Below are 14,726 nucleotides of genomic sequence, written 5' to 3'. Positions count from 1 at the left end.
ATGGACCAAAGAGTTTCAGGGTTTAGTGCTTCAGGGATCTTACCGTATAGCCCTGAAAAATTTACTGATATAGACTTTGTTACCGAGCAAGACACTTAAACTCCAGTCATCGTTGACTCTAAAAATATTTATGAACCAGCACTTGGTGCAACTCTTCATGAACACAATCATAATGTCACTGGGGAGCTTGCAAGCGCTAACGAGACGTGTCTCAAAACTTGTCAGATTTTAAAACATAATTTAAAAGATACTGTACAGAAATTTGAAACCAAGACAACAACCAGCTTAGATTTAAGTGGGATTTATAAAAATCCATTACCTGGTAGTTCGAAAACGAATGTTGTACCAAATTCATGTCTAAAATCCTCTGAGAATATATCTTATTTCAAATACATTTTGGAATCAGTATCACCTCTTCCAAAATCATTTAATGATGATAAACGAAATTTAAAAAATTACAGAAAACAACACTCATTAGTTATGACTGGCACCCCTATGAAATCGGTTTTGAAAGACACATAGAAAAAAAAAAAGAAATTAGGGACTTAGAAGCCAAGTATAGACTAGAAAAGATTACTACAAGATCCAAAGGTCAACCTGAATCTGAAGCTAAAAATGTTAAAGAGTGAAAAAAGTAAACAGTTAAAAGTTGAAAATAAAACCCAAATAAAATTGGGCGCATTAAAACGCAAGGTAACAAAAATGAAGAAGGTGTCGAACACAAATTAATTTTGAAGAATCGTCTTCCGAAGAAGGTAGTCTGACAAAAATGAAGAAGGTGTCGAACACAAATTAATTTTGAAGAATCGTCTTCCGAAGAAGGTATATAGTTCAGTTAAATTGTATTTTTGCTAGGAGAGTTTTGGGGTAGTTTCGATTTTTTCATTCCATATGTTTTTTGGGGTGCTTAATCCGAATCTGGGGTTTGCGGACAAAATTTCGTGACGCCACATTAAAAAAAAAACAGAATAAACCGTTTTTTTTTCTTTTTTCAGGTTTTTTGCTTAAAACTCGAAAACTATCAACTTTTGGTAAATGGTCTGTTTACAGAAATTAAAGTAATTGAAATTTTCTACAAATACCAGTAAGTATTAGTTTTTTTTTTCAGACGAATCGTTCGGTTTCTAGTGCGAGTTGAAAATTGTAAATTTTTAGCAGTTTATGCAAAACTCACTTTTTGCATTTCAATATTTAATTTTTATGGATGCTGTTATTTGATAAATGTCACCGGGTTTTCCACACAAGTAATTAAAAAGAAAAAAGGTAAAAATTATGCAAATTCAGTAGGTAGGTAGAACTCGTAACAAAATAAAACTTAAAATCTCGTTACTTATGATCATATATTATTATGATTATAAATTATAATAAGCAAAATTTATATGAGCCGTTGTCTTTTGGAAGGCCCTGGCTGAGGTTCTTCGATAACGATGAGTGCTGGTTCTGGAAAATAAAAGTTTAAAGTTAAGTCATTTATCAAAAAGAGATGAAGATTGCAAAATAGATTGTAAACATCTTCCATTGCTCTTTCAACATCATCGGCAAATGGACCCGTTTTTTTTTTACTTTTTTTGAGTTATTGGGCGATTGTACAGTTTTCTCATGCATAAACTATGATATCGACAGTCAGAAGCTACCAAGTCTGAGACAGTCAAAAGGCGTTTGATTATGGCTTTTCCATACTCATCACCACGTTCTTCTGCTCTTCTAATAACAGTTTCTTTGACTTTTAGACCTCGAAGCTGATACACCCTATTGCGATTGGCTTTCTTTTTTCTTTGCTGTTCCATAAACTCAGGTGTTATGACGAGACCACACATTAAACATTGAGTTTTAAAATTGAAAGGTGGTTCAGTAGAACGCCTTTGAACTTGCTCCCTACCCTCCTCAACTTTCTTCAAATAAGCGGTAATCATTTTTACATCATTGTAGTTTTTGCGACATTTCTCATGAACCTCAACTGCAGATTTTTTACTTAGCTGAACATGATGATCATCTTTCCTCTTCTTGCTCGACTCAATAAATGTTTTCAAACCTTTTTCCCGCACCGTTGTCACCTTTTCAACATCATTATTCAGTACTTTATCACAAATAAAACAAAGGTCAGAAGCCATTTTTAACACCACACGTAAACATAACTTGTAGAAATCGTATTATTGTTTATAAATAATACAAAGAGACTAGGCACGCAGTCACGCAGGTACACAGTCTCCGGCGCAGCTACTCCGAGCCCCGCACGATCTCAAACTGACTCGCGTAGGTAGTCGTATAGTGTGTATGTGTGTGTGCGGTGCCGAATGCCGACCGAGAGCCATCCAGTTTATAGTGCGCTAGTGTGCGCTACACGTACACACATACTACAACGTCTACAACAGTTTAGCACATTGTTGCCGTTTGGAATGTAAAGCGGCTTTAACTGCTTTTTAACTTTTTGTTATTTTGATTTTTTGCAATCTAGCTATAATATTTGAGTCAAAACGTGAATTATCCGTGTGACTCGGTCTTTATTTTAATTAACTTAAATACTAGGGGAAATTAACTGAAAACCTTTCAATACAAATCTAAAACGTGGGTTTTGCAGTCACACCGGTACAAATTGCCAATTTTCAACTTGCACTTGAGACCGAAAGGTTTGTCTGTACAATAACCAAAATAGTGACATTTGTACACAACTTTAAGTACTTTAATTTATGTAAACAGACCATTTACTAAAAGTTAACCGTTTTCGAGTTTTAAGCAAAAAACCGGAAAAAAGCAAAAAAATAACCGATTTCTTCTGGTTTTTTAAATGTTGCGTCACGAAATTTTGTCCGCAAACCTCAGATTCAGATTTAGCACCCCAAAACACATATGGAATGAAAAAATCAGAACTTCCCCAAAACTTTCCTACTAGTATCACTTTACAGTACAAATTTATTAAATTAATAGATGAATCAAAAATATGTGATGACAACGAGTTTGATGACAGTTTTGAATTAATTTCCGAAAACACTAAAATGTGTTTGGTTTGCGGTGAGTTTGGTGTAAAAACTGAACTATGGTACAGATGTGTGTTATGTGGACAACGAACTAACGCTGATTGCAGTGGGTATGATTGCCCTGAAAACTATCACTGTGGCTTTTGTTTTTTAAACTAAGATCTTTGTTGTAGAAACAACTTTTGATTTTTAATATACTCGTATATATTTATGTGTCTACTTTTTTTGTTTTCCTTTAAGTATTTAATGTTTTCGTATATAGCGATACCATTAGTTGTCTCATTATTTTCTTATTATTACTACTGTCGGCATTACACCAAACGTCTGTCGGAATTACCCCGGTGATCGGGGAAAGTAAATCTTTATTTTATTTTTGATGTTTTGTCAGTAAATAAGAACAAATGTTGCTCAGTTTATCTATGTCAGATTTTTTATTTATACAAGACGTATTGGATTTTATGAAACACATTTCCAAGAAAACACGTTTTCAATGGTTTTTTCCTTTACCAAAATACAGGAAACCCCGAAATTAAATTCATGTTTTAACGTTAATGCATGTTCTGTGAGCGCACATGCGTTTATTTTTTTGGTTTTTATGTCGCTGCGATGTGAGATCAGTCTACTGTGACAATTACGAGATGATTCTCCGAATACACGTTTTTACAATTGGTACACGGTATCGAATAAACAACATTCGATGACTCCTGTATTGTGAAAGGATTCTTTGTCTTTGTGTACAACTTCGATACCGTTTTCACATTCTTAGTTGCAATTTTTAAGCCACTAACATTTTTGAAAATGTTCATTAGCTTAGGAGTGAGAACTGGAATATAGGGTAGGCAACCATACGTTATTTTAGATTGTGGTAGCTCTGATGTGTTATGTGTCAATGTCAGTGTCAGTTGTCGGACCTCATTTTTGTTTTTGTTTTGTCTTTCTGTTCTCTATGGATCAGTTAAAACACACCATTAAAAGATGTCACAAATGAAATTTTTACTATCATAACTAAATTTTAAAATGTATTTTGTTGATTATTTTATATGTTATATTTTATATGTGTGTTATTAATGTTGAGTGTCATAGCTTTATATAAATAATCTCAACGACGAGTAAGCTGCACTGACAATTTGTGATATATCGGTAAATATTTACAGATTCTTCTAATTACAGTATCTTGAAGAAGAAATAAAACAATTCCGAAAGCTAGACCAAAAGTAAAAAGTCAAAAGGGTGTTTCTGTAACACCATGCCAAACCTTCTGACTGCAGCCCTATTAAACTGTGTTGTTATATATATATATATATATATATATATATATATATATAAATATATATATATATATATATATATATATGTATATATATATATATGTATATATATATATATATATATATATATATATATATATATATATATATATATATATATATTGTTATGATATGTAAAATCGAGAAAAATATTGGGTTGATTAAAATATTTCAAAGTTCAAAAACATTAAAATAATTCAGATAAGTAGGATAATAACCAACAAACATTTCGAAGAAGGAAAGTTATTAAATTCTTGGATTACCTGTACTAAACAAAAAGTAAGCTATGCATAAATTATTTCTTTGTTATACTTGGGTGACCCGCATAAGTTTAAGTGAAATCCAAAGACAATTGAACCGGGTTTTCCAAATACATTAATGCAGTGATTAAAGACAATAGAAGAGATTTTAGAAAGAGGTTTTTGTTAGTTTTTAAGAATTATAGAAAAATATTATTTGTAAATAAGTTTTAGAAAATTTTATAATTATAGGTAAAAATTTGTTTGTTATTGAAATGAAAAAATGGGGGAATTGTGACGAGTTTTGATTGGCTGAGATTGAAAAAGGTGGGATAGGTATGTAGGAATGAAAGTTTAGCTAGATTTAGGAGAGAAAAAAAATAATCAGTTGGTTTTCCAAGTCTGTAAGACGAACAGTGATTGTTCTCTGGCGGTTCCCGAGAAGTAGCAAGCAGTAGTGTTGAATGTTAGTGAGTTTTTGTGGAGTTAGTGTATCTGACAGAAGCTGAAGCAGAAAAATATTGTAAGTCATATTTTCCTACTTATATTCCAAGAGTCACTGTTCAGGCCAACGAGAGATTCAGTTTATCGTAAAGAGAAGATATTCCAAGAGTCATTTTTCACTCGGGCCAACGAGAGATTCAGTTTATCGAGAGGAGAAAGGCTATCATAATTTGAATGATTTGTGCTTTTGAAGGAGATCATTAAGGACGATATACTTGCAACAATCTGTTGTAAGATTTCTGATTACATAGGGAGCGGTTGAGAGGAGATAATATAGTCTACAAGGAACAAGGATTTGGACCACTCATCATCAGAGAGAGATATTTTTGTTTTCTGCAGTTTTTCTTTTATTGATAACACAATTTTTACACTTAATTTAGAAAGGATATAAATATTTTGATTAGGAGAGTTAGAATAGTTTGGGATTTTGAGATTTCAATTAATATTGTTTGTACCATTAATTTTGATTGTTCACGTACGTAGAAAAAAATTTTGAGAATCATTATATGAGATTTGTTTATTGAAAACTTTTGAGTGTGAATTATTTCATTATTTTTATTTCAATATATAGTGTTAGATCATATGTGTTTTTTATTATTCCGGTATTCTTTGGACCTTACCTTTCACATGTAATAGCATAGATATTGAAGCACGAATTTAACCCTGAGATAAAAGAATTAAAAATTGTGATAGAGTCATAATCATATCATTTAAATAATTTTAATTAATCAAAAAATTAATTAGCTAATTATTGCTTGGCGCACCAAGACTTTAAATATCACAATAACTGGCTTCCAAAACGTAGGGCTTGAAAATATCGCAGCTTTACATTTGAAGGAAGGGAAAGAGATCTGGAATAAGTACAGGTGATCCAGAGATAAAAACATATAACATTGAGGGAATTTGAATTTGAAAGTATTTTGACAATTTTTCCAGGGAATATAAATTTGATTTATTGATTGATCGTAGTTAGTGGATATTTACTGCTATTGAATTATTTGATTTTATTTTCTTTATCAATCGTACATTTGATATTTATTTTGAATTATTTGAATTTTACTGATTGCATATTTGATATTTGTCGTGAAAATTCAATACATTTGGGGAGAAATATTGTCGTGTTCTGAAACATATAGAGTGTTGTAAAATTTCACATTTGGCGGGGACAAAAACAGTAACGAAAAGAAACAACGTCGACCACAAGGAGTCAAAGTAAAACGCAAGAAAGGAAAGAGGATAAGATAGAAGAGGAAACAATTATTGATGAAGGATCGGATAATGAAGGAAATGCCACAATAATGGAGGAAAGAAAAGAAACAGGGATGCTGGAAAAATTATTAGCAATGATGCAAATACAGACACAAACAATAGAGAAAAACCAAATTGAAACATCAAAGAAAATTGATAGAAACCAACAAGAAACATCACTAAAAATGGATAGAAATCAACAAGAAACATCACTAAAAATGGAAGAAAACCAACGGAAAACAAAACAAACAATGAGCAATATAGAGCAGCGTCTGGAAAACTATGAACAGGAAATTAGAGGATGTGTTGAGGGGATAAAGAAAGAACTGATACAACAAATAGAAGAGATTAATGAAATTAAAAATGATATGAAAGAACAAGAAATGAGAATTAAAGATAATTTGGAGGAATTAGAAAGCAAACTTGAAAATGTAATGAAAGAAGACAAGAAAGAAATAGAAAAACAAATTGAGGATATCAGAAAACAACGAGAGACGGGAGACAGGAGAGAAGTTATCATCCATGGAACAAGCGAGGCGAAAATACAATTTGGCGGGGATATTCGGAAAACACACCCAGTACCGTTTGTTAAAAATTTGAAAACCAAATTACAACATATCAGATATTTTGACGATTGCAAAGAAACAATTAGAAACCATTTGAAAGAAGGAGCAGCGTTATGGTATAAAAGCAAGGAAGATGAGTTTGAAAATTGGACAGATTTTGAAAATAAATTTCTCAACTATTTCTGCGGAAAAAATAAACAGAGAGAAATCAACCAAGAGCTACAGAATGGAAAATATCACGAAAAAATGGGAATATCTGAAGAAAGATATGCTTTGCAGATATATAACAATTCAAAATATCTAGAATACAAATATTCTACCGAACAGCTGGTAGAAATGATCAGCAGACATTTTGAGGAAACGTTGGAAGATCACGTGATTTTGAGAAACTATCAAGATATTGATAGTTTGTGCCAATTCCTTCAATTAAAAGAAGCGAAAAGAAAAGAAATGAGAAATAGAAGACAACATGACCAATATAATGGACCGGAAAGAAGGTATTCATCAAATTATGACCAGAGAAACCGACATCCCAGATCAACAAACGAATATAGGCCGAGAAATTACAATAATTACAATAGACAACAAAATTACGATAACCGGAATGATACACAAAATAGTACAAATGAAAATCACAACAGGAATAGAGATGCACAAAATCCTCCTAATAGGAATACGAACGAACAAAGGGACGATAGAAATAATCAGAGATTCCAACGACAAAACAGAAGAGAGATGAATCATGTGGCAATAGAAAAGGAGGAAGAAGAAGTATTCAATGAATCCAGACAGGATTTTCAATAAGGCATCCACTAAACAAAAGTAAAAAACTCTCCGGTATATTTTGTCACCCGAGAGAGTTTATACAGTTGGCGGGAAACGAAAAACAAAATTCTAATTCCAATCTAATATTTTTAGATGCATTTATAAAACATAAAGCGATTAAAATTCTGATTGATTCTGGATCGGAAATTTCGTTAATCAATAAAAAACTAGTAAAAGAATTAAATATGGACAGATTTGTGTATAAGATTCCGAGGGTTGCTTTAGTGGGTGCAAATAATAAAAAATTGACGACAGTAAACGAAGGTTTAGGAGTACGGATCAGAGTGGGAGACCAATTCTATATTATGCAATGTGTGGTGATCGAAGATCTAAATCATGATATGATAGCGGGAATTGATGAATTGAGTGAAAAACATATCACCATCAATTTTTCGGAAAATCAACTGGAAATCAGAGCAGAACCAGACAACATAGAAGAAGAAAAGGAAACAGATAGGAGAAAATTTTCTGAAAGGATAAATGGACAAGAAAAACATAAAGAAATCAATATGACGGTAGAGGATAAATCGAAAGCTCAAGAAAAAAATTAATCCGAAGAGGAAAAGAGAAAAAAAAAAGAAGAAGAGTTCGAAGAGAAAGCAGGAAAAAAAAGAAGTTATAAGCAGAAAAATGGAAGGAGCCGAAACATGGTGCTCGGAATACCAGATAGAAATTAAAGATAAAGAAAAAATAGAAGAAGAAATAACGGAAGAGGACAGAGAAGAAATGGCAATTATGGACGAGAATCCAGAATTTTGTGAAGAAGTAATACGGACAGTGAACACATGTGAACAAACTGAGGATGAAAGAAAAATAATATGTGGAGAAAACATGGAGAAGGAAATAGAGAAGATTTTAGAAAATTATGGAGATCTTATTAATGAAGAAAGCCGAGTGGCTAAAAATTATGAACATTCTTTTAAGTTTAAAAACTTAGAAAATTTTAAATCGAAAACATATCCAATCCCGTATAAATACAGGCAAAGCGTCGGACAGGAAATTGAAAATCTGATCAAAGACAAGGTGATCGAAAGATGTGACTCTCCATATATCAACCCGATAGTATGCGTAAAAAAATCAAATGGTGATTTGCGATTTAGACGCAAGAAACATTAATTCGCACACAATCGCGCAATACGAAGCGCCTTTGAACATAGAAGCTATTTTTGGACGAATCACAGGATCACACATTTTCTCCAAAATCGATTTGAAACACAGTTTTTGGTTAATACCTTTGGCAGAAAAGTGTCGAAATTATACCGCTTTTTCTATCGACGGAGTGGTGTACCGATTTAGGGTAGTACCATTTGGACTACAAAGTGCATGCGCTGCTTTGGTTCGCGCATTACACACAATTTTAAATAGGCATGGAGAATTTGTTGTACATTACATAGATGATTTATTAATTTTCTCACCGGATATAACAAGCCATCTACGACATATTCATACTGTTCTCGAAGAACTTGATCAAGCCGGATTAAAATTAAATATTCAAAAGTGTCAGTTTTTCCAAAAAGAGGTATTGTATTTAGGATTCAAATTAGACACAAAAGGGATTAGTCTTGCAGAAGTTAGAATTGAAGTCATAAACAACTACCCTAGGCCAACCAATTTAAAAACTTTGCGGGGATTTTTAGGAATGGTAAACTATTTCAAAAAGCTGATACCAGACCTCAGTACAAAAGAAATACCGCTAATAGCATTACTTAAGAAAAATGTCAGATGGAAATGGGGAACTGAACAAGAAATCGCTTTCAAAAATTTAAAAGGAGCGTTTTCCACAGCTGTAAGAGTGCACCACCCAAGATATGAGCAACCTTTCATTCTCAGGACCGATGCTTCCATAAAAAAATTTGCAGGGGTGTTATCACAGATACAAGACGATATAGAGGTGCCAATATGTTTTGTTTCCCGTGTAACCAAAACGTATGAGAGAAAATACAGCGTTACTGAATTAGAGTTTGCCAGTGTGTTATTTTGTGTAAACAAATTACGTTTTTACCTACTTGGGGCAAGATTCACCATTGAAACGGACCATGCAGCGTTGGTACACATAATGAAAAATAGGTTGGTAAATAATAGAATTCATAGGGGCATTCTTTTACTCCAAGAATATGATTTTGAATTTAAATATATCAAAGGAACGGACAATATTTTGGCTGATGCGTTGACGAGAGATGAACAATTCCGCAAAGAGGATCACAAAACTCTCCACGTAGGCATGAACATAATGAGAGAAGAAGCAGGCTTATTTTCTTTGGCCAAAATCAGGGAAAATCAGGAAGAATTGAATGAAAGAGAAAAGCAAAGGGCTGAACAAGAAAATAACCTATATTTTAAGAGGGTCGATGGTAAAGAACTCTATGTAATCACGGAGCAAATGGCAAAAGAAGTTTTTTTAAAGTTACACTGTGACAGCGGACATATTGGAAGTAGAAAGGTGTGGCTTATGTTCAGGGAGAACTACATTTGTCGACAGGACTATACAATAGCCAAAGAGGTGACTCGAAATTGTGTGACATGCCAAAAGTGTAAAAGTAGGAACTTTAAAAATGAAAACGTCACAAAAAACGTCGTAGCTCGGAAGAAACTGGATATTGTTGCTATTGATATGTTGAGCGATTTGATACCAACAACTCAAAGGAATAAACACATATTAGTTATGGTGGATCTTTTCTCAAAATATGTTAAATTGTACGCATGCAGAACCACAAAAGGAATTGAAATACTTAGGAAGATAGACAATTTTATAGAAACGGTGGGAAGACCAGACAATATTTTATTGGACAATGCGACATATTTTAGGAACGAACGTTTTAAAAGGGAATTAAGAGAGACGGGCATCGATACAAAATTTATAAGCATCCGTCATCCACAGAGCAACCCATCGGAGCGTTTTATACAAGAAGTCACAAAATTTCTACGAATTGCCGCGGAAGAACATCATCGACATTGGGACAGAAAAGTGTTTGAGATCGAGACCTATTTGAATTGTGCTCCAAATACGGTTACCAAAGAGACGCCTTTATATATAATGAAAGGGACAATGCCTACAAGACCGTGGGAAGACACCGCCCCCAGACAATACGAAGAAGTGATCGAGTTGATTCAAAGAAGATTGAGACGAAGTGGAGAGAAATATCTCCAAAGACAAGAGAGAACCCGAAGAAGAAGGCCGATCAAATTCCAGAAAGGAGATAAAGTCTTAGTGAAGGCACTGAGGGTGTCGAATTTACAAAATGGTATTTATGCTAAATTGATGCCGATATTTGAAGGTCCATATAGGGTCAATACGGAAAATGGGGTAAATAGTTATGAATTAGCGCACATAGAGACAGGAAATATACGGGGTATTTTTAACATTCACGACATCTATCAATATCATGAATAGATTTTAATAACATAGTGAAATAATTTGATCCTAGAAAACTTTTGTCATTTTTAAAATTTAACAAAGAGTTTTCGGCAGATCAAATGGCGGGGATTTGTTATGATATGTAAAATCGAGAAAAATATTGGGTTGATTAAAATATTTCAAAGTTCAAAAACATTAAAATAATTCAGATAAGTAGGATAATAACCAACAAACATTTCGAAGAAGGAAAGTTATTAAATTCTTGGATTACCTGTACTAAACAAAAAGTAAGCTATGCATAAATTATTTCTTTGTTATACTTGGGTGACCCGCATAAGTTTAAGTGAAATCCAAAGACAATTGAACCGGGTTTTCCAAATACATTAATGCAGTGATTAAAGACAATAGAAGAGATTTTAGAAAGAGGTTTTTGTTAGTTTTTAAGAATTATAGAAAAATATTATTTGTAAATAAGTTTCAGGAAATTTTATAATTATAGGTAAAACTTTGTTTGTTATCGAAATGAAAAAATGGGGGAATTGTGACGAGTTTTGATTGGCGGAGATTGAAAAAGGTGGGATAGGTATGTAGGAATGAAAGTTTTGCTAGATTTAGAAGAGAGAAAAAATAATCAGTTGGTTTTCCAAGTCTGTAAGACGAACAGTGATTGTTCTCTGGCGGTTCCCGAGAAGTAGCAAGCAGTAGTGTTGAATGTTAGTGAGTTTTTGTGGAGTTAGTGTATCTGACAGAAGCTGAAGCAGCAAAATATTGTAAGTCATATTTTCCTACTTATATTCCAAGAGTCACTGTTCAGGCCAACGAGAGATTCAGTTTATCGTAAAGAGAAGATATTCCAAGAGTCATTTTTCACTCGGGCCAACGAGAGATTCAGTTTATCGAGAGGAGAAAGGCTATCATAATTTGAATGATTTGTGCTTTTGAAGGAGATCATTAAGGACGATATACTTGCAACAATCTGTTGTAAGATTTCTGATTACATAGGGAGCGGTTGAGAGGAGATAATATAGTCTACAAGGAACAAGGATTTGGACCACTCATCATCAGAGAGAGATATTTTTGTTTTCTGCAGTTTTTCTTTTATTGATAACACAATTTTTACACTTAATTTAGAAAGGATATAAATATTTTGATTAGGAGAGTTAGAATAGTTTGGGATTTTGAGATTTCAATTAATATTGTTTGTACCATTAATTTTGATTGTTCACGTACGTAGAAAAAAATTTTGAGAATCATTATATGAGATTTGTTTATTGAAAACTTTTGAGTGTGAATTATTTCATTATTTTTATTTCAATATATAGTGTTAGATCATATGTGTTTTTTATTATTCCGGTATTCTTTGGACCTTACCTTTCACATGTAATAGCATAGATATTGAAGCACGAATTTAACCCTGAGATAAAAGAATTAAAAATTGTGATAGAGTCATAATCATATCATTTAAATAATTTTAATTAATCAAAAAATTAATTAGCTAATTATTGCTTGGCGCACCAAGACTTTAAATATCACAATAATATATATATATATATATATATATATATATATATATATATATATATATATATATATATATATATATATATATATCTATATATATATATATATATATATATATATATATATATATATATACATACATAAATATATATATGTTCCGAGCAAAGCCCGAAATGGAACAATCCTAGCATTGTATGGAAATTATTGTTTACTTCTAGCATTGTACCCGCAAACTGTACAATGTTCGAAATGACCAAAATTAAAAATCGTTATCGAAACGCTCATCGATTCGAATCGATTATTATTGACAAGCGACACACCAAATCAAAAATCGAACATTTCTTGTTAATTATTTGATATTTGTATATTTTTTATTTATGTTACGAGCAATGTCCGATATTGGACAATCCTAGCATTGTACAAAAAATCTTGTCCACTTCTAGCATTCTACCCCTTTACTGTACAATCTCCGAAATATATATAATCGGCGGACTTTGTATAAAAGAATTGCTGTACAATGTTCGAATTTCAATAAGTAGCCATGCGTCAAAGTTTAAAATAATATATCAGATATCGATTCATATCGATTTTTACGATTATTCCCCATTTGTTATTAACGACAAACAAACGTCAATTGAGGTTATAAATCCATAATTAACCAGCGTTTTTGACTTTTGGGTTCGTAGAATTAAATTATTTTAAATTATCATACATCTCTCTTGAAAATCTAAGATGTTTTACAAACATCTTCCCTATATTATAGTGATGTATCTATGCTCTTGAAGCTTTGAAATGTTTCACTAACAATATCTCTATTGTAGAACAATTTCTTCTTCGATTCGATTTTTAAATTTTTGATTTGGTGTGTGGCTTGTCAATAATAATCGATTCGAACCGATAAGCGTTTCGACAATTATTTTGATTATTTCGGACATTGTATATTTTGGGGGTACACTGCTAGAAGTGGACAATAATTTGTGTACAATGTTAGAATTGTCCAATTTCGGGCTTCGCTCGTAACATTTATACAGAGAGTTTTTCGTTTTCAAATCGACAATGTGATCAACTGTGTCAAACTAAAATATAAATAACATGAAGGAATTATACATACTACAATGGAATGATAATGTTAGTAAAAATCTGTCATATTCTCTAAAACTTTGACGCATGGCTACTTATTGAAATTCGAACATTGTACAGCAATTCTTTTATACAAAGTCCGACGATTATGTCTATTTCGGAGATTGTACAGTAAAGGGGTACAATGTTAGAAGTGGACAAGATTTTTCGTAAATGCTAGGATTGTCCTCCAATTTCGGACATTGCTCGTAACACACACACACACACATATATATATATATATATATATATATATATATATATATATATATATATATATATATATATATATATATGCATACCTATATACGATCATAAATAGTAAATCTAACAAAATAGTGACCGAAAAAAAATGATTTTTTATTTCAACTGATTAGACAAATGGAACTAAGTTATGTTTTAAATAATCGTCATTTGAACGATATCGAGAGGCATTTCAAATGAATAAACTATTTCAATGATAACTCACATATACGTCTTTTTTTATTAAAAGATAGGAAGCAATTAAAGACTTTACTTACCATTTTTTCATATTTTGGTGAAACCGAAAATATTGTTAAAAATAAGCAATATAAAATCCATATAAATAATACACATCCAAATATGATATAGCACGCTTGAGCTTCTAATTTATGATCCATGTATAATGTGTACTGTTTTTTTACACGATTGTTCTCTAAGCGGCCAACCATTACTGAAGTATAGTAACATGAACATTCTATATAAGTGTTATTCGTATTTTTTGTAGTCTAAAAAACGAAAGCTTATTTAGCAAAAAAAGTTTAAGGGATTATAATTAATCAGATAACACAAAAATTTTAATATGTGTGTAAAGTTCCCAATTAATTGATTATCAAACTTTTCTTCTAGACCTGATTTCTGAGATAATCGATATTAACGAGTACCTATTTATACCAAACTTGATTTATTTAAAAGATCTACTAAATCATGGGAATGTGATCCATTTATACTAAATATAGCAGAAAAAAGTCTTATCAAATCTAAGCTCCAGTATGGTTTAATTGGAGTAGAGGATAAACACTTTTCTAAAATCCCAATAGAGAATA

The 14,726-nt window shown here is 32.0% G+C and overlaps 1 protein-coding gene across 1 annotated transcript in view; it reads right to left on the bottom strand.

Moving 5' to 3' along the window:
* LOC140434877 (uncharacterized) overlaps positions 1–14,726 on the bottom strand; it is a 309,793-nt gene that overhangs the window by 122,920 nt on the left and 172,147 nt on the right. The window contains exon 15 of the mRNA XM_072523474.1: positions 14,181–14,408. Within this exon, the coding sequence (XP_072379575.1) occupies positions 14,181–14,408 (228 nt within the window). The remainder of the gene's footprint in view (positions 1–14,180; positions 14,409–14,726) is intronic.

The sequence above is a fragment of the Diabrotica undecimpunctata genome, chromosome 2 (assembly GCF_040954645.1).
Source record: "Diabrotica undecimpunctata isolate CICGRU chromosome 2, icDiaUnde3, whole genome shotgun sequence".
Classification (NCBI taxonomy): Eukaryota; Metazoa; Arthropoda; class Insecta; order Coleoptera; family Chrysomelidae; genus Diabrotica; species Diabrotica undecimpunctata.
This window is presented reverse-complemented; position numbering and strand designations above follow the sequence as displayed.